This window comes from Hemitrygon akajei, chromosome 8, assembly GCF_048418815.1.
Source record: "Hemitrygon akajei chromosome 8, sHemAka1.3, whole genome shotgun sequence".
In the NCBI taxonomy this organism is placed as follows: domain Eukaryota; kingdom Metazoa; phylum Chordata; class Chondrichthyes; order Myliobatiformes; family Dasyatidae; genus Hemitrygon; species Hemitrygon akajei.
The window spans coordinates 81528248-81551581 of record NC_133131.1 but is presented as its reverse complement, the minus strand read 5'-3'; the positions used below and the strand labels follow the sequence as shown (position 1 = coordinate 81551581).

At 40.0% G+C, this 23334-nt stretch overlaps 1 protein-coding gene across 3 annotated transcripts in view; it reads left to right on the top strand.

Annotated features, from left to right (window-relative positions):
• The window catches only part of itgb8 (integrin, beta 8), a 101110-nt gene extending 80398 nt beyond the window's left edge, over positions 1–20712 (top strand). For all 3 annotated transcript variants that reach the window (XM_073054092.1, XM_073054093.1, XM_073054091.1), the window contains 4 exons: positions 2925–3147; positions 10313–10410; positions 10918–11037; positions 18807–20712. In XM_073054092.1, coding sequence (XP_072910193.1) covers positions 2925–3147; positions 10313–10410; positions 10918–11037; positions 18807–19018 — 653 coding nt within the window. In that variant the 3' untranslated portion in view covers positions 19019–20712. The remainder of the gene's footprint in view (positions 1–2924; positions 3148–10312; positions 10411–10917; positions 11038–18806) is intronic.
• The last annotated feature ends 2622 nt before the right edge of the window (positions 20713–23334 follow it).

Genomic DNA, 23334 nt, shown 5'->3' with positions numbered 1-23334 from the left:
TATTTGAGTCTGTGCCCTCTGGTCCTAGATTCCCCCAATGTAGGAATCATCCTCTCCATATCCATTGTATCTAGGCCTTTCAACATTCTATAGATTTCAATGATATCCCCCTCATTTTTCTAAAATCCAATGAGTACAGGCCCAGGGCCATCATACCTTCCAAACCCCTTCATTCCTGGAAACATTCTCGCGAACCTCCTCTGAACCCTCTCCAATGCCAGGGCATCCTTTCTTAGATAAGGGCCTCAACACTGTTCATTATACTTGAAGTGAGACCTTACCAGTGCATTCAAAAAACCTTAGTATTACATCCTTGCCTTTATATTCTAGTCCTGTCAAAATGAATGACCATAAAATGTTGGGGCAGAATTAGACCATTTAGCCCATCAAGTCTGCTCCGCCATTTGATCTGATCCATTTTCCTCTCAACTGCATTCCCTTGCCTTCTCACCATAGTCTTTCAAATCCAGACTTATCAAGGATCCATCAACCTTTGCCTTACTCTCAATGACCATGCCTCCACAGATATCGGTGGCAATGAATTCCACAGATTCACCACCCACAGTTTAAAGAGGTTCCTCCACATCTCCACTCTAAATGGATGCTCCTCAATACTGAGGTTACTCCTTCTGGTCCTAGACTCCCCCACTATTGGAAACATCTTCTCTATATCCACTCTATCTAGGCATTCAACATCTGATAAATTTCAATGAGACACTCCTTCATTCTTCAAAATTCTACCGAGTACAGGCGCAGACCTTTTGCAACATTCCTACTTCCTCAACACCAGCTGCTACCCCACCTACCTTCCTATCATCCACAAACTTGGCCACTCAACCATCAATTCCATCAATCAAATCATAGACATATAACATATGAAGAAGCAATCCCAACACCAACCCCTCTGGAACATCAGTTGTCAAGGGCAGCCAACCAGAAACAGCTCTCTCTATTCCCAGTCTTTGCCACCTGACAACCAGGCAATCCTGTGTCCCTACTAGTCTCTTTCCTGTAATGCCACGCTCTCTTATCTTGTTCAGCAGTCTCATGTATGCACCTCGTCAAAGGCTTTCTGAAAATCCAACTGCACAACATCCACCAAATTTCCTTTGTCTATCCTGCTTGTTATTTCTTCAAAAAATTCCAAAAGATTTATCAGGCAAGATTTCCCCTTAAGGAAACTATGCTGACTCTGCCCTATTTTATCATGTGCCCCCAAGTACCCTGAGACCTCATCCTTAACAATCAACCCCAACGTTTTCCCAGCCACTGAAGTCAGGCTAATCGGTCTTTAATTTCCTGTTGCCTCTCTCCCTTCTTGAAGAATGGAGTGACACTTGCAATTTTCCAGTCCTCTGGGCGCGTGCCAGCATTTAGTGATTCTTGAAAGATCATTACTAATGCCTCGACGGTCTGTTCAGCTACCTCCTTCAGAACCCTGGGATGTAGTCTATCTGGTCCAAGTGACTTATCTACCTTTAGATCTTTCACCTTACCAAACACCTTTTCCCTAATAATAGTAATTGCAGTCACTCCTGCCCCTTGACACTCTCAAACTTCCAGCATACTGCTTGTGTCTTCCTCATTAGGCTGATATAAAATACTCAGTTCATCCGCCATTTCCTTGTCCTTCATTACTGTCTCTCCATCAGTCCAAGTCTCATCCTCTTTCACTCTTTATATATCCAGAAAAAACATTTGGTATCACCTTTGATATTATTGGCTATCTTAACTTCATATTTCATCTTTTCCCCCTTATGACTTTTTAGTTGCCTTCTGTTTGGTTTTAAAACTTCCCCATTTTCTTAAATTCCAACTAATTTTTGCCCTGTTATATGCCCTTTCATTAACTTCTACGTTGTTCTTGTTTTCCCTCATTAGCTACAGTTGCATCATCCTGCATTTAGAATACCTTTTTCTTCTATTTGATGTATCTATCCTGTGCCTTCCAAATTGCTCCCAGAAACTCCAGACTTAGCTGTTCTGCTGTCATCCCTGTTAATGTCCCCTTTTAATCAACTTTGGCCAGCTCTCCTCTCTGATACCTCTGTAATTCCCTTTACTCCACTGTAATACCGATACAACTAACTTCAGCTTCTCCCTCCCAAATTGTAGAATGAATTCCATCATATTATGATCTCTGTCTACTTAGGGTTTCCTTAACTTAAGCTCCATTTCATTACACAACACCCAATCCAGAATAGCCATTCCCTTAGTGGGCTTACCCTCAAGCTACTCTAAAAAGCCATCTTGTAGATATTCTTACAAATTCCCTCTCTCCAGCACTGACCTTATTTTCCCAATCTATCTGCATATTGAAATCCCCCATGACTATCATAACATTGCACTTATTACATGCCTTTTCTGTTTCCCATTGGAATTAATACCCCATGTCCTGGCTACTGTTCAGGGCCCTTTATATAACTCCCATCAGGGTTTATTACCCTTGCAGTTTCTTAACTCCACCCACAGGGTCTTGCCTGTCTTACCTCAAAAGCCCCAAAACTCTATATGGTTGTAAAATAGTATCAAGCATCTCACTATGCTATGCAATTGAGATTCATCTGAGATTGTTGAGGAGACCGAATGACTGTTCACCCTAGGTCTGATGTTTATTTATTCATCTACTTGGAGGTGTAATGGTGACCATTTTTGTCAAGTGTGCAGTTTGCCTCCCGTGTTAATTTTAAATAGCTATGATTTTAAAGTATTGTAATATAATGCAAATGTGCACATCTGTTGAAAAAAATTAATAAAGTAAAATATAATGCAATATGAGACCTACCATTTTTAGCAAGTCTGTGAGGTGCTCTGTGTTTGAAGTTAATTATGATCAAATAGTGGTTTCCACCATAGAAAGCAAATGAAGACATGGATGCCCTGTTACTCAGCATCCTGCCTCTTTGTTATGTCTCTTGTTGCAGGGAATGGTGAATGTAAAGGAGGGGAATGCCAGTGCCACTTGGGCTGGCAAGGTGAAAGCTGTAACTGTTCTTCATCTCTGATGTCCTGCAAAACAGAGCAGGGTCAGATCTGCAGCGGAAGAGGAGTGTGTGTCTGCGGCAGTTGTCATTGCATTGACTCCAGAGCCTCTGGCCCTTTGTGCGAGCTTTGCCCAACGTGTGAAAGTTCCTGTGAACATAGCCGGTACGCTTGTGCAATTCTCATCTGTTCAGTTTCACACTTTTAACTGCAATATTAACTAAATTCGATTCATGCAGCACATTTCATAGCTGATGAGTACCTTACTCTTCTTATCAGCTCAGGCACACCAACTAAATCAAAGTTCAAAGTAAATCTGTTATCAAAGCACTATACACTGCCTTGAGATCAGTTTTCTTGCAGGCATTTACAGGAAAATTAGGAAATACAATCAAATTTATGGAAACTATAAAAACAAAGACTGACGAACAACCAGAGTGCAAATAATAAAAAATAAACCAATAATACTCACTCAGAGTTCTTGAAAGAGAGTCTCTAGGTTGTGGAATCAGTTCAATGCTGAGGTGAGTGTAGTTATCCACACTGCTTCAGGAGCCTGAGGTTGTTCAGTAATAACTGTCCTTGAACTTGTTGGTGTGGGTCCTAAGGCTCCTGTACATCTTACCCGATGGTCATAGCAAGAAGAGAGCATAGCCTGGATGATCGGTGTTCTTGGGTGATGAATGTTGCTTTCTCCATGTAAATGTGCTCATTGATGGTGAGGGCTTTGCCTGTGATGGACTGGGCTGTCTCCATCACTTTTTGTAGACATTTCCTTTCCTGGGTATTGGTGTTTCCATATCTGGCCATGATGCAACTAGTCAAAATACTTTCCACTAAATCAGTAATGACAATAAAGTTACATCAACAGTGAGCATACTACGTGAACAAAAGTAACTACGTTCCTTACCATAGCAAGAACTCTTAACTGTTGAACTCTCAAGTATTTAAACTATATTAAACAGAGTTTATAATTTAGTCTCCACATCAATTCCAGGATAATGAATAAGTGCACTAATTTATTTGTGAGATCTTGCAGATAGCAAGACAGAAGAGACATATAATTATAATATAATTGCAAAGAAAGCACGACATCACCTCTACTTCCTCAGGAATCTGTGGAGATTTGGCATATCATCTAAAGTATTAGCAAACTTCTACAGAAGTGTGGTGGAAAGTGTGCTGTCTGGCTGAATTACAGCTTGTTATGGGAACACCAATGAGCACAAAATCATACAAAAGGTAGTGGAACCAGCCCACTACATCACAGATAAAACCCTCCCAACCGTTGAGCACGTCTACATGAAACATTGTTGCAGAAAAGCAGCATCTATCATCCAAGATCCTCACCACCCAGGCCATGCTCTTTTCTCACTGCTGGCATCAGATAGAAGGTACAGATTCCTCAGGACTCACACCACCAAATTCAAGAACTCTTATGATCCCTCAGTCATCAGGCTTTTGAACAAAAGGGGAAGATTACACTTATTTAAGGACTCTTTTACCTTGTTATTTCATACTCATTACTTATTGCTATTTATTTATATCTGCATTTTGCACAGTTTGGTGTCCATTGATACTGTTTACAGTTACTGTTCTATAGATTTGCTAAGTATGCTCACTGAAAAATAAACTCACGGTTGTATGTGGTGACATGTATGTACTCTGATAATAAATTTTACTTTGAACTTTGAAATTTGAGCCTTTGACATATCATTCCCAATGTCAAGCACGGTCTATCTCTATGCATGAGTGTGTACTCTTATGAATTTCCTTTGAATTTCTCCCAATCCATTGCTGTAACTTCTAAACCAGTGCACCTTCAACACTGCAGTTCTCACTTATCATGTCCCCAATGCTGCTTCCAGAATGGCTGAAAACAGAATCGGGTTTACTATCATGTGTCATGAAATTGGTTGTTTTGCAACAGCAGTATGGCACAAGTTATAAAATTTACCAAAAATTGAAAAATATACAAATAGTGGGAAAAAGGAATAATGAGGTAGTGCTCATGACTGTTCAGAAATCTGATGGTGGAGGGGAAGAAGCTTTTCCTAAACCATTGAGTGTGTATCCTCAGGCTATTACATCTCCTCCCTGATGATAGTAATCAGTAGAGATCACGTACTGGATGGTGAGGTGCTTAGTGATGGAGGTTATTTTCTTGCACAGCCTCTCGAAGGTGTCCTCAGTGGTGGGGAGAGTTGTGCCTGTGATGGAATTGGTGGAGTTTACAACCCTCTGCAGTCCCTTTTGACCCTCCACAATGGAGCGTCCATTCCAGGTGGTGATGCAACCAGTCAGAATGCTCGTCACCATACATCCTTAGAAGTTTGCTAGGTCCTTTGGCTATGTACCAAGTCTCTACAAACTCCTAATGAAGTAGAGCCTTCTTCCTGATTGCATCAATGTGTTGGGCCCAATATCTGAAACGTTGATGCCCAGGAACTCGAAATTGCTCACCCTTTGCACAGTTGAACCCTCAATAATGACTGGTGCACATTCTCCCAAATTCCCACAAGCAGTTGCTTGCTCTTGTTGATACTGAGTGCTCAACCAGCTGATTTATATCCCTGTACACCTCTCATTGAACATAAGAACATAAGAAATAGGAGCAAGAGTAGGCTATCTGGCCCATTAAGCCTGCTCTGCCATTCAGTAAGATCATGGCTGATCTGGCCATGGACTTATCTCCACCTACCTACCTTTTCCCCATAACCTTTAATTCCCCTACTGTGCAAAAATCTATCCAACCTTGTATTAAATATATTTACTGAGGTAGCCTCCACTGCTTCACTGGGCAGAGAATTCCACAGATTCACCACTCTTTGGAAAAACAGTTCCTCTTTATCTCCATCCTAAATCCACTCCCCCGAATCTTGAGGCTATGTACCCTAGTTCAAGTCTCACCTACCAGTGGAAACAATCCTGCCTCTATCTTATCTATCCCTTTCATAATTTTATAAGTTTCTACAAGATCTCCTCATATTCTTCTAAACTCCAGCGAGTACTGTCCCAAATTGCCATCTTAGATTCTCCCAACAGCAGCTGTGTCAATGGTGAATTAATAATGGCATTTCAGCTATATCTAGCTACACAGTTATGAGTGTAGAGAGAGTAGAGCAGTGGACTAAGCACCATGGAGGTGTGCCTGTGTTAATTGTCAGCATGGGTGAGATGTTATCACCGATCTGCTCCAACTATGGAAGTCAGGATCCGGATGCAGAGCAATGTATAGAAGCTCTGGTGTAGGAGTTTGTTGTTTAGTATGGTTTTGAATGCTGTGCTGTCTTCAAGAAACAGCAGCCTGATATATGTTTGGTTGTATAGGTGCTCCTGTTGAGTGGAGAGCCAGTGAGATAGTGTCTGCTGTAGACAAGTTGTGACAGTAGGCAAATTGCAATGGCTTTAGGGCCTTGCTAAGGTGGGAGTTAATATTCGCTATGACCAACCTCTCAATGCACAGTGGATGTGAGTGCTACTGGTTAATAGTCAATGAGGCAGCTCACCCTGATCATCTCGGGCACTGGAATGACTGCTGCCTGTTTTAAATTCTGACTGCAACAGTGAGAGGTTGAGATGTCCTTGAGCACCTCAGCCAGTTGGTTGGTATGGTGCCCGTCAGGGCCTTGCTGTTGGTCCCTATTCACGTGCCAATTTTGGTTTTCCATCTTTTCAATCAATAACCCCCTGCACCACACCTAATCTTTCTCCCAAAGCCTCATGCTTGGGTCCCTCGCAGCCCATATCCATTCTTCAGTCTCACTCCTTGATCACCACCCTCTCCCTCTCTCTTTGGCTGCCCATCGATTTTCGATGTTGACTGAGGCCTGGGCAAGGTTGTATGGAAGACCGGCAGTTGCCCATGCTGCAAGTCTCCCCTCTCCATGCCACCAATGTTGTCCAAGGGAAGGGCAAGGGCTGATACAGCTTGGCACCAGTGTTGTCGCAGTTGACACACCAATGTGTGGTTAAGTGACTTGCTCAAGGACACAACACACTGCCTCAGCTGAGGCTCGAACTAGCGACCTTCAGATCACTAAACCAATGCCTTAGCCACTTGGCCACTCACTAACACTTTCCCTACCTCTTGCCCTATCAGTTGATATCACTGTTAATGCTCATGTTGAACATTATAAATGCTGTCGTCATCATCTTCAGTCCTTACCATTTACTCCATACCTTTTCCTGCACCAAACTCTTCAGTACCTTAAGATCTTTTCTGTCCTAGAATTGGAACTCAGTTGCACACATATTTGTATGCAGATCATGCATTAAAATATTTTCTGCAGATTTGGGTATACCAGCAGCAATCTGGGTCATTAGAACAAACAGAAACTGCCTGTGGCTGAAGTTTAATCAGCATCAGATGTACACATAATGATATCACAGCTCACACAGCATGCATATCCTCCACTGCTGATAGAAATCTCAACTTTTACAGGAAACCTAAAGGTCATAAGACCATTAGACACTGGAGCAGAATTAGATTATTCAACTCATCCAGTCTGTTTTACCATTCGATCATGTCTTATTTATTATCCCTCTCAATCCCAATCTCCCACCTTCTCCCCATATCCTTTGACACCCTTTCTAATCAAGAAACTATCGGCCTCCACTTTAAATATACCCAATAACTTGACTTTCACAGCTGTCTGTGGCAATAAATTCAACCATTCACAATGCAGGCATTGTGTATGCGTCAACGAGTATGCGGGCAGTGGGCAAAATAACCCTCTAGTGTTTTTGGATCTCGTACTGGAGATGCTGTTCACTTTACCTTGCCACTTTTTTTTGGCCCACATTGTCATCATCTCGGTCCCCGACTTGCCTTTATTGGGATCTTCCTCCTCGTTAACCTCCATTCTGGAGTTTAAGTTAAAATGGTGGGGTTATTGTTTATGGACAGTGCTTTGGATTTAGATTTGGGGTTTTCTTGTAGGGACTAGGTGCTGTGATTTGGGGGTTATGCAGTAGCTAATTGTGGGGCAGGACAGGCCTGGGGTCACAATTCAACCATTAAATTCACAATGGTTGAATTCAAAAGAAATTCTTCCTCATCTTTGTTCTATAGCTGGAATTCCCAACCTGGGGTCCATGGCATAAAAACGGCTGGGAACCCTTGTTCTAAAGGGACATCCTTCTATCCTCTGGTCCTAGATTCTCCCACTATATGAAACATCCACTCAATATCCACACTATCTAGATCTTTCAGTATTAGTTAGGTTTCAATGAGATCGCCCTCATTCTCCTAAACTTCAGAAAAATACAAGTCCAAAGCCATCAAATGCTCCTCAAACAACCCTGAACTTAAACCTTTATTGTTAACTTGGATAAAAACTTTGTTTTAAACATAGTGCATCAAAGAATAAAATACCAATAAAGTCTGTACCGTGACATTGATGTTTTGCATACATCTCCAACCTCACTTTTTAAACAACTTGAAAAATGATTCAGTACCCTCAACTAATCAGCCATTTCTTTAAAAATAGAAAGTTGTTGCCTACCTGTTGTGCTCACTGGCCCCTCAATCAGTGTGTAGTCACTGCAGTTGGGCCCAGGGAATGATCAGACATGATCAAGAAAGGAAGATTTTCTAATAAAACTGAGATTGCCCGATTTCTCCTATTGCCTTCCATGTGTTTTACCTCATCTCCCGAGCAACCTTTCTTGCAGTAGATCTGTGGCTTCCATGTTGGGGTGTTATTCACGTTCTAACTGCCATCCCAGCAATTACACAGCATCTGCATGTTCTATGTACAACTTTAAATGAGAACCACATAGATTCCTTTCACATGCATAAATCTATGTGCAAAAAAATGCACCAATTCCTTTTGCATAAATTTACCCACTTTAGCACTAAATTCAAACATACTCAGTGCACCAGAAGAATGTGTAAAAAAAACATTTAGTCAACTGGTTTCACCTTCAAAATGCTATCTGCAACTATTTTCCAAAATACATGTCAAATTTCTACCTAAGGTTTGGTACGTGTCTTGTTTTGCTTGATTTTGTATCTTGTATCTTGTTTCTACCCCGAGGAGTGTAGTGGAATGTTTATTATGGTAAATTAGTTATGTATGGGAGTTTCCTTAATGGATGCAAGTTTCATTTTGTATCAGCAAAATTGTTGTGAACCCTGAGGAATAAAACTCTAATACTTTTGTAGGTAAGAGCATTAGATCCAGAATAGACTTCTACCAACTTGGGGTGCCGTGGTTAGCGCACTGCTATTACAGCTCAGAATTCGGATTTCATTTCCAGTGTCCTCTGTATGTGATACATGGGTTTCCTCTGGGTGCTCCAGTTTCCTCCTACTGTCCAAAAATTTACTGGTTCATAGGTTAATTGGTCAATTGTAAATTGTCCTGTGATTAGGCTAGTGTTAAATAGGTGGGTTGCTAGTGACTCGGCTCTTTGAGCCAGAAGGGCCTGTCCCACGCTGTATCTCCAAATAAATATAAAACTCAGACCTTTTCCTATTAATTATTTTTTGTGGTCATGGCTGAACACCTAATTATTCACCATTGTCCCATATCTTTTGATTACTTTGCACAAAGAACTAAGATAGCAAACTTTGTTTTGTAAATTTCAGTTGATGCCACGTCTGCAGCTTCAGGGAAGGCAATTCCAGATTTCTCTTCAATAGTTCCATTCTGAGATGGTGTCACTGCAGCATCAGCGGAAGAATCCCAAGCAAAACAGATTCATTGCAAAACAATTTCAGAAAAGGGTCAGAAAGCAGACTCTAAACCCAGATTTATAGATGTATTTTTCCTACATTTACACACTTAGTCCAGCAGTCATAGAGCATACGTATCCCTTCTTTGCAGAAGTTGGCGTCTTAGACCTCCAGAAGTGATCCACAGCAGGGGTGATTGATAAGTTTGTGGCCTAAGGTAGAAGGAGATGAGTTATTAACTTAAAGCTTTCTGCATTTTCACCCAAACAGTTGAACTGCACATGCATGTAATGAGAGCTGTATGCTCCACAACCTCTGGAGTAAGTGTGTACATGTAGGAGGGGACTATGTTGAAAAATAAATGTGCTAGGTTTTCTAAAATAGACTCCTTCTAACTTAGGCCATGAACTTATCAATCACCCCCGTATATTAGGTGAAATCCCCAATGGGTCCTTACTGCCTTTGTTGCCCTGAAATGAGAGTCAAGATTGCTGTTTAAATCATATAAAGTGTCTAATACACTCCATATAGTTAGTGAACAATATTGTTTGATTCTTGCTATAGCTGAAGAGCTTGCAAGTAGTCATAAATATACTGTCTAACTATGTATATTTACATTTGTATTCCTTTTTAACTTTTCCTTTCTAGGAAGTGTGTTCAGTGCCATGTATTAAACTATTGGACAGTATATCCTGCCAACTGCAGCACCTCATGTTCTCAAATGATGGTAGTGGACAAGATTTCAGGTACTTGTTGCTTTTTGTATTTTGGTATTTTGTACTGTATGTAGCAATGAAAAGAGAGGAAGCAATGAGCAAGACTTTCATTCTTAATAAAGATGAAAAATTGACAATATTAGATCACTCACCATTCGTCTTCTTAAATTATACAATGCATCTCCATTGATTCGTGGCCAGGTAAGTTTTATAATGGTCAATCATTCAATATCGTCTGATTCATCCTATGAATAATTCTGACTGTTGACTTCACTGGAACTGAATTTCAGATGTACACATAATTACGTAATAACGTGATTCGTCATGCAGCTGAGGGCAAAATTCTGCCTCACAGTACACCAAAAAAGTAGACATTTTTTGAATTACCTAATGAAAACTTGGAAAAACACATTAAGAGTTCCATGCCATTAATCTCAGTGCTTTTGTCTTCAGTTAAGTAATATGAAGAACCTTCAGTGAAAGACTACCAAAACCCTGTTTTGCTAATTATGTTATTATTTGATATTCCATTATCAGAATCTGAGGAAGAAAAATCACAATACTGTGTCTTTCAAGAAAATGATAAGTTGTTATACAAATTTAAAATGGTCACAACGAACACTGAAAAAGAACTTCTTTATGTACTGAAAAGCCCAGGTGAGTCTCTAATATAACTGTGCAAGGGCATTACTCAAAACTTGAGTTTTTAGTCAGTTTTTCACAGATTCAATAATCTTTTGTTTAGATTCTTGAATTATTTCAAGTTATAGAATCATACAGCACAGAAACAGTGCATATTGCTTAGCATGTCCGTATCAACACCAATATCAAATGGCAGATGCTGTGTTTAGAAAACAATGTTAGCAAAAACAAAAGGAAAGACTATCTATCACAGCCGAAGAATAATGGAATATGTGGAGGATTATGATATCTGTGATCTGTCACCTCACAGAACCACTTGCACACACTCAACTTATTTTCAAGTAGGCTAAGCCCTCCTTAATATTCAAAGGTCAAGGAATCAAACTTGCAACAATCCAAACAAAAACAAAATTGTTGGAAGAACTGAGCCATTCAAGCAGCCACCATCTGTGGGCAGGGAAACTAGTCAACGTTTTGGTCAGTGACACTTTCTCAAAGCTGGAGAAAGAGGGGAGGGTTTATTGGTTTCAAGGCAAAGCTGGGAGAGGCATGAGGTGTTTGGCAAATAAAGCATATGGCGATCGGTTAAGGCAGATCCAGTGATAAGGAACATGAGGACTGATTATTAGTAAGAAACGTGAGAAGAAAGAAGCATAAATATGATAGGGAAAAATAATGAGAGAGCAACTTACCTAATGCTGGAAATTCCATGTTCACTTTGAAGTTTGAAAATATGCAGATGGAATATAAGACATTGTTCCTCTAATTTAATTGTGACTCTACTAAGGCAGTGGAAGAGGTTGCAAGCAGCCATGTTGGAATGGAAATGGGATTGAGTCTGAAGTGACTTTTAACGGGAAGCTAAGGATCATCCCATTGATCGAGAATTAGTGCTCTGAAAAGTAATCATTCAACCTGGAGCCTCTCTGGTGTAGAGGAAACCACCTTGTGAACATCAAGTGAGTTTGAAGAAGTGCAAGTTAGTCACTGCTTCATCAAGAATGATTGTCTGGCCCTTGGATCCTGGGATAGGAAAAGGTGAATGGACAGTATTGCATCTTGGGTTGCCTGGCAATGTGCCACACGACAAGGAGTGGAGGGTGTGGTTGAAAAATCATGAAGTGAGCGGCCTCCGTGTGATGCAGAAGGGAATGGGGGTGGCAATCATGTTGGAGCGAGCAGAAATTGTGAAGGATAATGCTTTCAAAGCAACAGCAGGTGGAGTTGAATGGGAATAGACAGGAAACTCTTTGTTCTATCCCCGTACAGAGGGGATGAGAGCAGTCATGTAGGAAATTGAGGAAATGTGGTTGAGATCTCCATCTGCTATTGTGGAGGGGAGGCCCCATTTCAGGAGGAAAGAGGACATCTGAATGGTATCAAAGAGGAAGGTTCCATCACTGGAACAAATTAAGTTGAGATGAATAATACTCAAAAGAGTGAAATGATGACCTGCAGGAAGCAGGGTGAGAGGATGTATTGTAGGGTAACACAATTGGGAGAAATGTACATAATTCTCAACCACCGACATTGAGTTGGAGTTTCATTTTACGAGGCTGGTCTGACATGATGACATTGTTACGTAAAGATTATTAGCGCACTTTTGTGTTTAGGTTTTGGATTTCTTTCTGTTTACCTGGACGACATACTTGTCACCAGTGCATCCAAATCCAAACACGTATGTCATCTTTAAGCCAACATGGGTTGATTATTAACACTGCTAAGTGCCAGCTTGGGTAGTCGACCGTTGATCTCTGCCTTCACATCTCCACAGAAGGTGCGAACCCCCTTCCATCAAAGGTAGCCGCTATTATGGATTTCCCACTGCCCCATACTACTAAAAAACTCCAAGAGTTTTTAGGCATGGTGAATTTCTATCATCATTTCATTCCATGAGCTACTGAACTCATGCCCCCCTTATATAGTGCGATTAAAGGCAATGCCCCTGGTCAGGTGTTTGACTGGTCAGAGGACATGATCAGGACATTTGTTGATACCAAACAAGCACTTTCCAATGTGACCCTACTGGTGCACCCGCTCCCCAATGCACCCATAGCCATTAGCACTGATGCCTCAGACTATGCTGTGGATGCTGTGCATGAACAGTTGGTTGGAGCTGTGTGGCAGCCGCTCGCCTTCTTTAGCCAGCAGCCCCATTCCCCCAAAAGGAAGTACAGCAGGTTTGACTGTGAGCTTCTCAGTTTCTATCTGGCTGTCCGCCATTTTCATTTTCTTCTAGAGGGTTCACCACTTCACAACGTTCATTGACCACAAACCCCTCGTGCACGCAATGGCCAAAATATCAGACCCTTGGTCTGCCTGGCAAAACCGCCATGTGGCCTACATATCCAAGTTCAAAACCGATATACAACACATCATGGGGAAAAGTACTGCTGTGGCCGATTGCTTCTCATGGCCAGGCATCGAGTCCACACCCATACGGGTTGACTATGTCGGCATGGCAGCTGACCAAGTTACTGACCCAGAGGTCTAGACTTAGCGAACAGCAGTCATGGACTGCGGTTGGCTGACTTTAAGTTCAGGAAAGCTGGGCTTTCTCTCCTGTATGATGTCTTAACCAGTCACCCTCGCCCCATTGTGCCCGTAAAGTAGAGGTGGACTGTTTTTGGTCCCATACCTGGCCTCTCGTATCCAGGCTGGAAGGCCTCACAGAAACTGGTTGCAATAAAGTTTATTCGGCATGACCTCAGAAAGGGTGTGCGTGAAATGATTGCAACTTGTGTGGAGCGCCAGCGGGCAAAATTTAACCATAAACGAAACATGGTGTCAGAATTGGTGTCACAGATCAAGTAAGATCCCCAACAAAAAAAAGAATTTACAGTACGACTATTCTTGTTTGCATGTATCTATGAAAAATATCCGGAGACTTGTCAACCTAAACTGCCAATGCTAGTTCACTAACTGTATGCTATGCACCATGGGGCATGAGCTGCGAAAGGGCCAGGGTTGCTAGGCAACACTTTCAAGCTACATACAAAAGTGGACACATTGTAATAATCTGTGGGCTACTAGCCTGGGGGTGTACACAGAGACACAGACACAGCAGCAGAGAAGTCAGTCATACTCTTAAGAGAGAGAAAAGAAGACTTTTGTAGTCCAAAAAAATAAAATACTAAATAAGCAAGTAAACAGGAAAATGGTGCAAATACCTGCAGTACCTACATTTACTTATCTAATAAAGTTCTCTTCCCCCCCCCCCCCCACCCCCACCAACTGATATATTTGATTTCTCTAAACCAGGGGACTTTGAAAGATGGCTCAGATGCTTTGAGAGATTTAGGGTTGCAAGCAATCTCACTCTGGCTTCAAAAGAGCATCAAGTAAGCAGACTGATATGCTACATGGCTGACAGAGCAGATGCCATTATGGGTAGCTTAGGACTGACAGATGCTCAGAAACAGGAGTAAAAAAATAGTCCAGGACAAATTCAAAGAATATTTCACAGGACAGTGAAATGTGCTATATGAGAGGGGAACATTCAACTCCAGAGAACTGGAACCAAATGAAAGTGTAAGTGACTTAATCACAGGATTGCATGCCCTGTCAGACAACCATTTGTATGAAAATCTGAGAGATAATCTCATTCGAGACAGGATTGTTTTTGAGCTACTCAATATCAAATTGTCAGACTGACTGTACTTGCAAGTAAATCTCACCGTAGAGAAAGCTATGACTATGGTCCAAGCAGAGTAAGGAAGTCTGTCAGTGTCAGGCAGAACTCAGGCACAAAAATGATGCTTAGGTAAAGCTAGAAACTATATAAAAAGAAGGTACCACACGGTGCAGTCCAAATGAGCAGAAAGAGGTGAGAGTAGAGCTCAGCTCAAACAGACAAGAGAAACACAGAGCAGGTAAAATGTCCAACTCCAGGAGATGCGGCAAGTCTGCATTCCACGTCAAAGAGCTCTGTCCAGAAAAAAGAAGTGAAATTCCACCAGTGTCATAGAGTCGGCCATTATAAAAGCCAGTATCACTCAAAAACAGTTCTTCAGGTCAAAGACCAAGAGGGAGATTCCCTTGGAATCAAATAGATTCAAATAGGCAAGACTGGTGTGCCATGTTTCAGTTGCAGAATGAAGCAGTGACTTTCAAAGTGGACACGGGGCAGATGTCACCGCCATCCCCGAATGTCTGTTCACAAAACTGGTGAAGGAAACAGGCATTATGCTAAGTCAACAAAGAAAGTGCTCATGGGGCCAGGGAAACATAAGCTCAGTGTGAAAGGAATGTTTACTACTTCCATCCATAAAAATGAGAAACATTTAAAAGAGGATGCCTATGCTGTTCAGAATATCTTCTCACCACTACTGGGATGATATGCCATTGAGAATTGCAAAGCTGGATTTGCTAAACAGTGTTCAGTGGCAGGAGAATTATCTGGAGTTGTTCCCAGGCCTGGGTGTACTGAAAGAGGAGTACCTTATCCCACTGAGGCCAGGAGTGGCACGCTACTCTCTGATCACAGCAACGTGTATACCAGTCCCATCAATAAACAAAGTCAAAGCTGAGATTGAGAGAATGGAAGCACTTGACATCATAACTAGAATGAATGGCTGCTCTGTTGGCATTGTTCCTGTTCCCAAGCCAGGTGGCAGAGTGAGGATCCGCGTTCATCTAATACAATTGAATAATGCCGTGATAATGCACAATACTCACTTCTGGCACCCCATTAGCCCATGAACTCCTTCAGATGAGGATGGACCAAATTTTGAAGGGACTGGAAGGAGTAGTCTGTCACATGGATGATATATTTATCTTTGGAGGCTCAGGTGAGGAACATGACAAATCTGCCTTGGAGAAACTGAAACGGGCTGGAATCACCCTGATCAAAAATAAAAGCAAATTTGCAAAGTTGGAGGTGAAGTTCTTAGGCCACCAACTGTCACCATAAGGAGTGCAACCAGATTCAGCAAATTGGCAGGAGTTTGGAACACGGAACAACCTACGAATGTATCAGAGACCTACAGTTTCCTTGGCATGGTATGCCAGCTCGGAAAGTTAATTCCAGATTTCACGGAAAGAACAAAGCCACAACGAGACTTCCTCTCTCAGAGAGCATTTAGACTTAGTATGCACTAGAGGAGAAGTAATTTTCATCACTTAAAGCAGAGCTTATCTCTCCGTGAATATTGGCATTGTGTGATCCAAACAAAGCAACCAAGGTCTCAGCAACTGCCTCATCCTTTGGTCTTGGGGGAGTGCTCATGCAATACTGCAGTGTTGTGTGGAAACTGGTGCCACATGCATCAAAAGCACTGCCTCCAGTGCCTACTCTTACACCCAAATCAAAAAAGACACACTAATGCCAGCTCTCACGTGGGCTTGTGAATGCTTCACCTGCTACTTAATAGTCACTAAATTCCTATTTCAAACAGACCGGTCACTTGTCAGCCTCCTCAGCTCGAAACACTGGGATACCTTACCTCCACGTCTGCAGAATGAGGCTCATGTGATACTTTTATGACATTGATCATGCACCCTGCAAATCTTTCGCAACACCAGACACTGTCAAAGAGGCCATGCAAAAGTGAGTAGACGGTAGCTCATTCCGCCCTCATGGAAGATACCGATATCTACTTAGCTCAGGTGCTCGAAAACTTCCTTGCATTACAGAGTGAACTGGATGAAATTCTCACTGAGCTGGAAAAGGACCAAATCTGCAGCAAGGTCATGCAATACCGTGAGCATGGATGGCCAGCTGTTCCAAAAGGAGTTCCCAAACTCAGACCTTACCGGTTTGAAATAGACACATTCACCATTCTTGATGGTCTGCTGCTACAGGGTTCCAGACATCATTCCTGCTTCTATGCACGGAGAACTCATCAGTCAAATCCACCAAGGACATCAAGGCATCAAACAATGTTACCTAAGAGCAAGACATTCCATATGGTCACCTGGGAGATTATGTAAAGCAATGTGAAGCATGCAGGAAATTGCACAAAAATCATGCTGATCCTTTCTGTCCCACAGAATTCCCAGCCTGTCCATTACAAATTGCAGTCTCAGACATATTCGAGCTGGAAAGATATAATTATCTTCTCACTGTGGATTACCACTCACAGAATGTAGAGGTGTCCAAGCTGTCCTCACCCTCAGCAGCAGTTATACAGCACCTGAAAGCCGTATTCACTCACCACGGAATACCAGAGACACTTGTGTCAGAGAACGGTCAACAATTCAGCTGCACAGAATTCAAAACCTCTGCTAGAGACTGTGAGCCCAAACACCAGATAAGCAGTCCACAGTTCCCATAGACAAATGGGGGAGTGGTAAAAGCAGGGAAAACTGTTCAGTCTCCTACTGAAGGCAAAAGACCCCTACAAAACACTGCTAGCTTATCTCTCCACACCTCTTGTGAATAGCTACAGTCCATCAGAGCTGTCAATGGGCCAGAAACTGAACAAGCCTGCCTGTTCTTCCTTCCCTTTTCCAACCTCACTGACTGGACTTAGACAAATTGAGAAATTTTTGCGACAACACAGTGTGAGAAAATGAAGAGCATGCATGATCTCAGACACAGAGCAAAATCTTTCCTCACTGCTCAGGAGTGGTGAATCTGGTTGGGGTTCAGACCAATCCGCTGAAGAAACAATAGTCCAACAGCATGCTCCATGTCCGTTTGTGATCAGAACATCACAAGGTGAAATCAGACAGAACAGACATGCGCTTGTGCGCCTTCAAAGTCCACGAAAGGTGTGAAAGAAATAGAGTGGCCTAAGCATCATGACAAAGACCACTTACCTGAGGTGGTTGCACCTGTTCAAGAATCTTCATCCTCTTCCAGGAACCTATAATGGATCGAGTCGTTTATCTGTCCCACCATTGCCTAATCGCTTAGGAGAAGTGACTAAAGAGGCACTCCTCTCACTTTGGTGGAGTGCTCAGGCAGTCTACCCTGACTCTATTAGATTTAGTGTTTTTTAAAAGAGTTCTTATGTTGAAAACATTTCACAAAAGGAGAACATTCTTTAAAAAAATGAACTGGTGATAAAAAGGAGGAAAACAAAGTGAGAGAGACTGTTAAAAATGAAGGAAAAAAAAGATAGTTATAATGTTGGCAATTCTTTTTTATGTTTATTTTACGGAGCATAATTTACATGCTATAGGTGAAGTGATCTGAATCGTTCAATTTCAGTGACTATAGTTTCAATACAGTTCTATAGACAAGAAGTGCATGCCTAGGAGATGTAGTGATAGCTAATAGCGTAATTCCCATACCACTCAGTTAACCACTCCCACATTCTGCACAAGGAGGGATCAATACAGTTCAGCTGAGTGTCCCGCATGCTGGCATCCTGGTGTGCTCTGCACTGTCCCTCAATAACGAACACGACACCGTCTACATGAATGCTTGTGAATATAAAAGTGACTTTAACAAACTGAAAGGGAAGTACTGACTACTGCTGTTAACTTGATGTCACAGTTTGCTCAAAAAAGATTGAGTTATCTGAATTTTATTATCAACTTATTTTAATTAACAGATTATTTGAATTATATAGTATTGAATTCAGAGGAGTGGAATTTACAACAATAGTAATCTATAAACACAACAGTCCTGAAAACTGAGTTCATTTTATTTATAAGCTGTTACCTGTAAAATTAATTACTTATTTCAAGTTCAGAGTAAATTAATTTTGATCATTTCAAATATTTTTGAACATCCATGCACAGCAATTACACAACATTTGAAGTGAAATTTAAATGTGAAGCATTTCTGTTTTTATATTTGTCTCCAGACTCTAATTAATATTATTGTTTTCCAGAATACTATTCTACACACAAGGTTCTTGCAACATTTCTTATCTTTTCTGCTGGTACATTCATCACAGGATTAATCATTGTGATCGTAATCAGGCAGATAATGATGCACTGGAATTCGAATGAATCAACTCACCCTGGAAATAATTGCCAAGTATCTCCTCCACAAAAAGTAGAACTGATAGGTTACAGATGTACAAATAGCCAGAAAGTTTAAAAGGTGTTTAGATCATTTCTGGTAAATTATTGTGATGAAAATATGCTGATATAAACTACTGAAGGTGTAAATTTACTTCCCTTTATAAGGAAGGAACTTCATTATCTATAGTTAGTTCAAATACTGTATCTTTCAAGCATGACAAACCAAAGGAGTTTCATGCATACGTTGACAAATGACAGGTAATTCAGAACAGTAAATTACAATAGAAACTTTGAAAGAATAGTGTAGGATCCCAAACTGGTTAATAGATTTCAAATCATCAGAATGTGGAAGACAATGAACATTCTCTCTGATCTGACCCATTCAGAAAGGCAGCATTTTCAACTACCTACAATATTAATCGCTTATTGGATTCAGATTTGAATACTTCTGCCAATTTTATTGAATGAGGAAATCTGTGCTATAGAGTGAAATTATTCTTGGCTACTAATGCAAATAAGGCAGCAGAATTGGAAAATCTATTTGAAAGGTATAAAGTGGGTTGCCAATTCATTATCAGTTGCTTTCTGCTATAGGCCAAATTTCAGCCCTAGATTTTGATTGCTCTCCATAATCAAAACTTCCTAGCATCAATCTATCTTTATATTTACAACCTATACTCATTTATTCTAGTATTACAGCTTAACTTTAAGTCATGTTCTTCATTTTCCTTTTTTATACCATTTACAAATACTGTCTCAGTCACCTCCCATTAAAAATGAATACTTTCACTTGCTTCTGTTTTCTGTTATAATTCAGTACTGCGAAATAGATTTTTTTCTGAAAGATCTGCTTCTATGTATCTGAATACTAGATATGACATGAGATTGCATTTAGTTTTCAAGAATTCATGTGATGAATTGATATTCTGACTTTACTGCAATCTCAGATGAATTATCTCTCATTCAGAATCAAACTAATGGAAATTAAATGTGAATTAAATTGTAAGTAATGATCACTAGAGAGCTATCATATAATTCTGAAAAAAACATCATTTCTTCAAAACATTTTATTTGATAATATGCTGTAATTTATGTGAACTATGGCTCCTAGAACCAGTTTTTGTGCAATATATTTTTAAGCAAATCCCTGGAAATAATAGAAATATTATTGTGATTTCTACAAAGTACACATTTACAAAATGATTACCAATATTGAATTGGTTCTAAATACAATCTGTGAAATTAATTCTCAAGGAAGTAAATACTGTGATCATTAATTAACAATTTCACCTTCATTTACTCTGTGTTATATTTCCGATCATCAATATCTATACTTACTTTCGATTGCTATTTATGTTTTTAAATATCTTGAAATTGCTAATGTATCTTTAGTAAGTATATACTGATTATCTGAAATAAAGTGGGAATGAATTTCCACAGTAGGACCCTATTTATAAGCTGGTTGTTCTAAAATTAGCCATGTAACCCTTCACAACACTGGTGAGGTTACTCTTTACATCTTTGCTTCAGATTTCAAAGCCCATGTTTTCTTAGAAGAAGTTCCTTAAAATTGTAGTCAACAATCTCTCTCAACCCTTGAAACTAAGCTTGATCCAAGGTTTTCTAGGATATGCACTAATTATTACTTTCCGTCACAAGTTCTTCATTGTAATGAAAACATCCCCTGTTCACCAAGGCAAACACGAGGAAATCTGCAGACACAAAATACAGTCAAGACACAGACACAAAATGCTGGTGGAATGCAGCAGGCCAGGCAGCATCTATAGGAAGAAGTACTGTCAACATTTCGGGCCGAGACCCTTTGTCAGGACTGCTGACAAAGGGTCTTGGCCCGAAACGTCGACAGTGCTTTTCCCTATAGATGCTGCCTGGTCTGCTGCATTCCACAGGCATTTTGTGTGTGTTCCCTGTTCACCATCTGTTTCTCTATTCCTGTGCGATTTTTATGGGTAACCAATCTCTTCCTAAAGTCACCAAAATTTCACCATTTACATCAACTTAATCGAAAGAAGGGCTGATTTTAATTATTGACAGTAGCAGAAGAATGTTTGCAGAGGATTAAGCACCCTATTTGATTCTGCTTTTTAGTCAAAAACCATACAATTACTCTTAAAATAAAATTTCATATTTAGTATTGAGTCTTCATCATCCACTTATAAGCGGAATCTCACATAATGTATTAGCCTTAAGTCGAATAACATATTTATTTAATAACCAAAAGTGTTGTTGATTTACATGTAGATATATGTACAAGTGTGTACGTATAAACAAACTTTCATGTTTATTTGTGTAATGTTTTTTGCTGTAGAACTGTGAAGTACTTTTTAATGCACTGGAGATGTTCTCTTTGTGAGACAGTCATAGAATTAACATTCAGCTTTATAATTTATGTGAGGTTAACCAAGTTTTACAGGGTCAAAAGCAAGGGCAGACTTTTTAAAGATGAAACTGCGTAATTGTTATATCCGCTGTTGGGTTGCTCGAAGTGAGTTGTCCTATCTGACCATTTATTTCCAGCATTACTGTGCATATTGTTAGCACGTTATTGCTTTTTACATTGTTTTTAATTATAACCCTGGAGCATAATGGTAGAGGAGCATTTGAGCCAAGTTGCATTTTCTATCATATTAATTTAAAGGGGCATTTTTAAAAATTAGCAATTTAGAATAAATTAACATAATATTCATAAACATCTCAAAGACTACCTAGGTTGAATTCTCATGTATGTTCTTATTTTGCATGTGTTAGAATTATCCCAGATTTGTTGGCTCAAGTGGAATTATATCTCTGAGCATTAACATTATATTTCATTCATTAACAAAAATGAGGAAAGCATTAAATTAAAAATATTTTTTTATAGCTCTGTAGTTTTCATTTTGGTGTTTCCTACTATCAACACAACCCATTCCAACGATGAAAAATATCCCAAGCTTTTCATTTTCTTAGCCAGCTTGCACATTTCTAAAACGTGCAATGATACCACTGATATATTTGAAATAGTACAACAGCAACTGAAAAGAACTGCAGGTCAACTTTTATTTGAATGATATAGCTTGTCCTGCAATAACACTTAACCAATTATTTCATAACAGTAATTCCTTAGCCTACTAGAGTCATTGGTTAACACTATGCACTTTAGAAAACAACATAATCAGCAACTGGTACAATTTCTCACATTAATTACTGAAATGATTAAATAGCAATAGAATGTCGATCCCCAACTCAAAAACTTGCACTAACAATTAACTAAACTTTTCTTATTTATTATGAATTCTGATCTGTAGAATAAACAATTATATAATGTCTGAGTTTTAGTAAATTATTTTGAATTCTATATGTAGGAGATTATTTTAGGTTTACACTTGGTGTCTGTAAAATGTTATATTCTTAAAGAATCTAAGACAATAGTTAACATACTGTGTGTTAATATGTTGTTTAAGCATATTATTACCATAGTGGTTTATTCTTGAAGTCTAACCTAATGACGACGCATTTGTCTTCAAAATTGCTGCTAACTAGTTATTGAATGCTGCAAATGGCTATTTAATTGATTCCCTGCAAGCCTCTGATAGAGAAATCGAATATCTAAAATGGATGAAGTATGATCAGTTAATAAGGGCTAAATAAACACCTTGCAACATTGTCGTAAATTATTTCTAAAACAGAAGTAATCTGCTTTTTCATGTCCAAGCTACAAAGCACAAATGCAATCCAATTACTTAAACAGACTATCCAATTATCTTAGACGTTCACACCACATCAATTAGAAACATTTTGTTGTCATAAAATAAATGATTTTGCCTAGAAATTCAATTCTAGAGTGATCCTAGAGCCTCTGTAGTTAAAGTTGAGTGAAGCAAATCAAGGATTTCCTAATAGAATCACCAAGTTCATAATTTCCCTTCTGAGAACATTGTGTTTGATATGCTGTCAATGCTGTAACATGTGCAATGGTAGCATCTGTGACTTTTAACTATTCATACATTGCTCAGTGACAGAACTAGTTAAACATTTCAATACATGTGAGGCCTACTTTGGCATTACTTAAGAGGTTCTTGCCAAATACAGTCACAGATTATCGAGTTCCAACACTGGTTGCTTACTCCAGGTAATTCTACTACCTGTTACACCACTGGTGCTTGCTTAGAGCAGTAATGAAGGTCCTAAATCTTTGGCACTGTTCAGGGCTTCCTTCATTGTGTCAGTAGCTCATTTTTCACTACTGTCAATCATGCAAGTTCCGGGTGGAGACTCAGGGACACTGTCAAACTCAGATGTAGAAGGGTTATTCATTGCTGTTTCCTTAATACTTTTGTTTTACCAGTCAGGGTTGTTAGTCCTGAGCTGAACCCAATCCTGGAGGACTGGTGG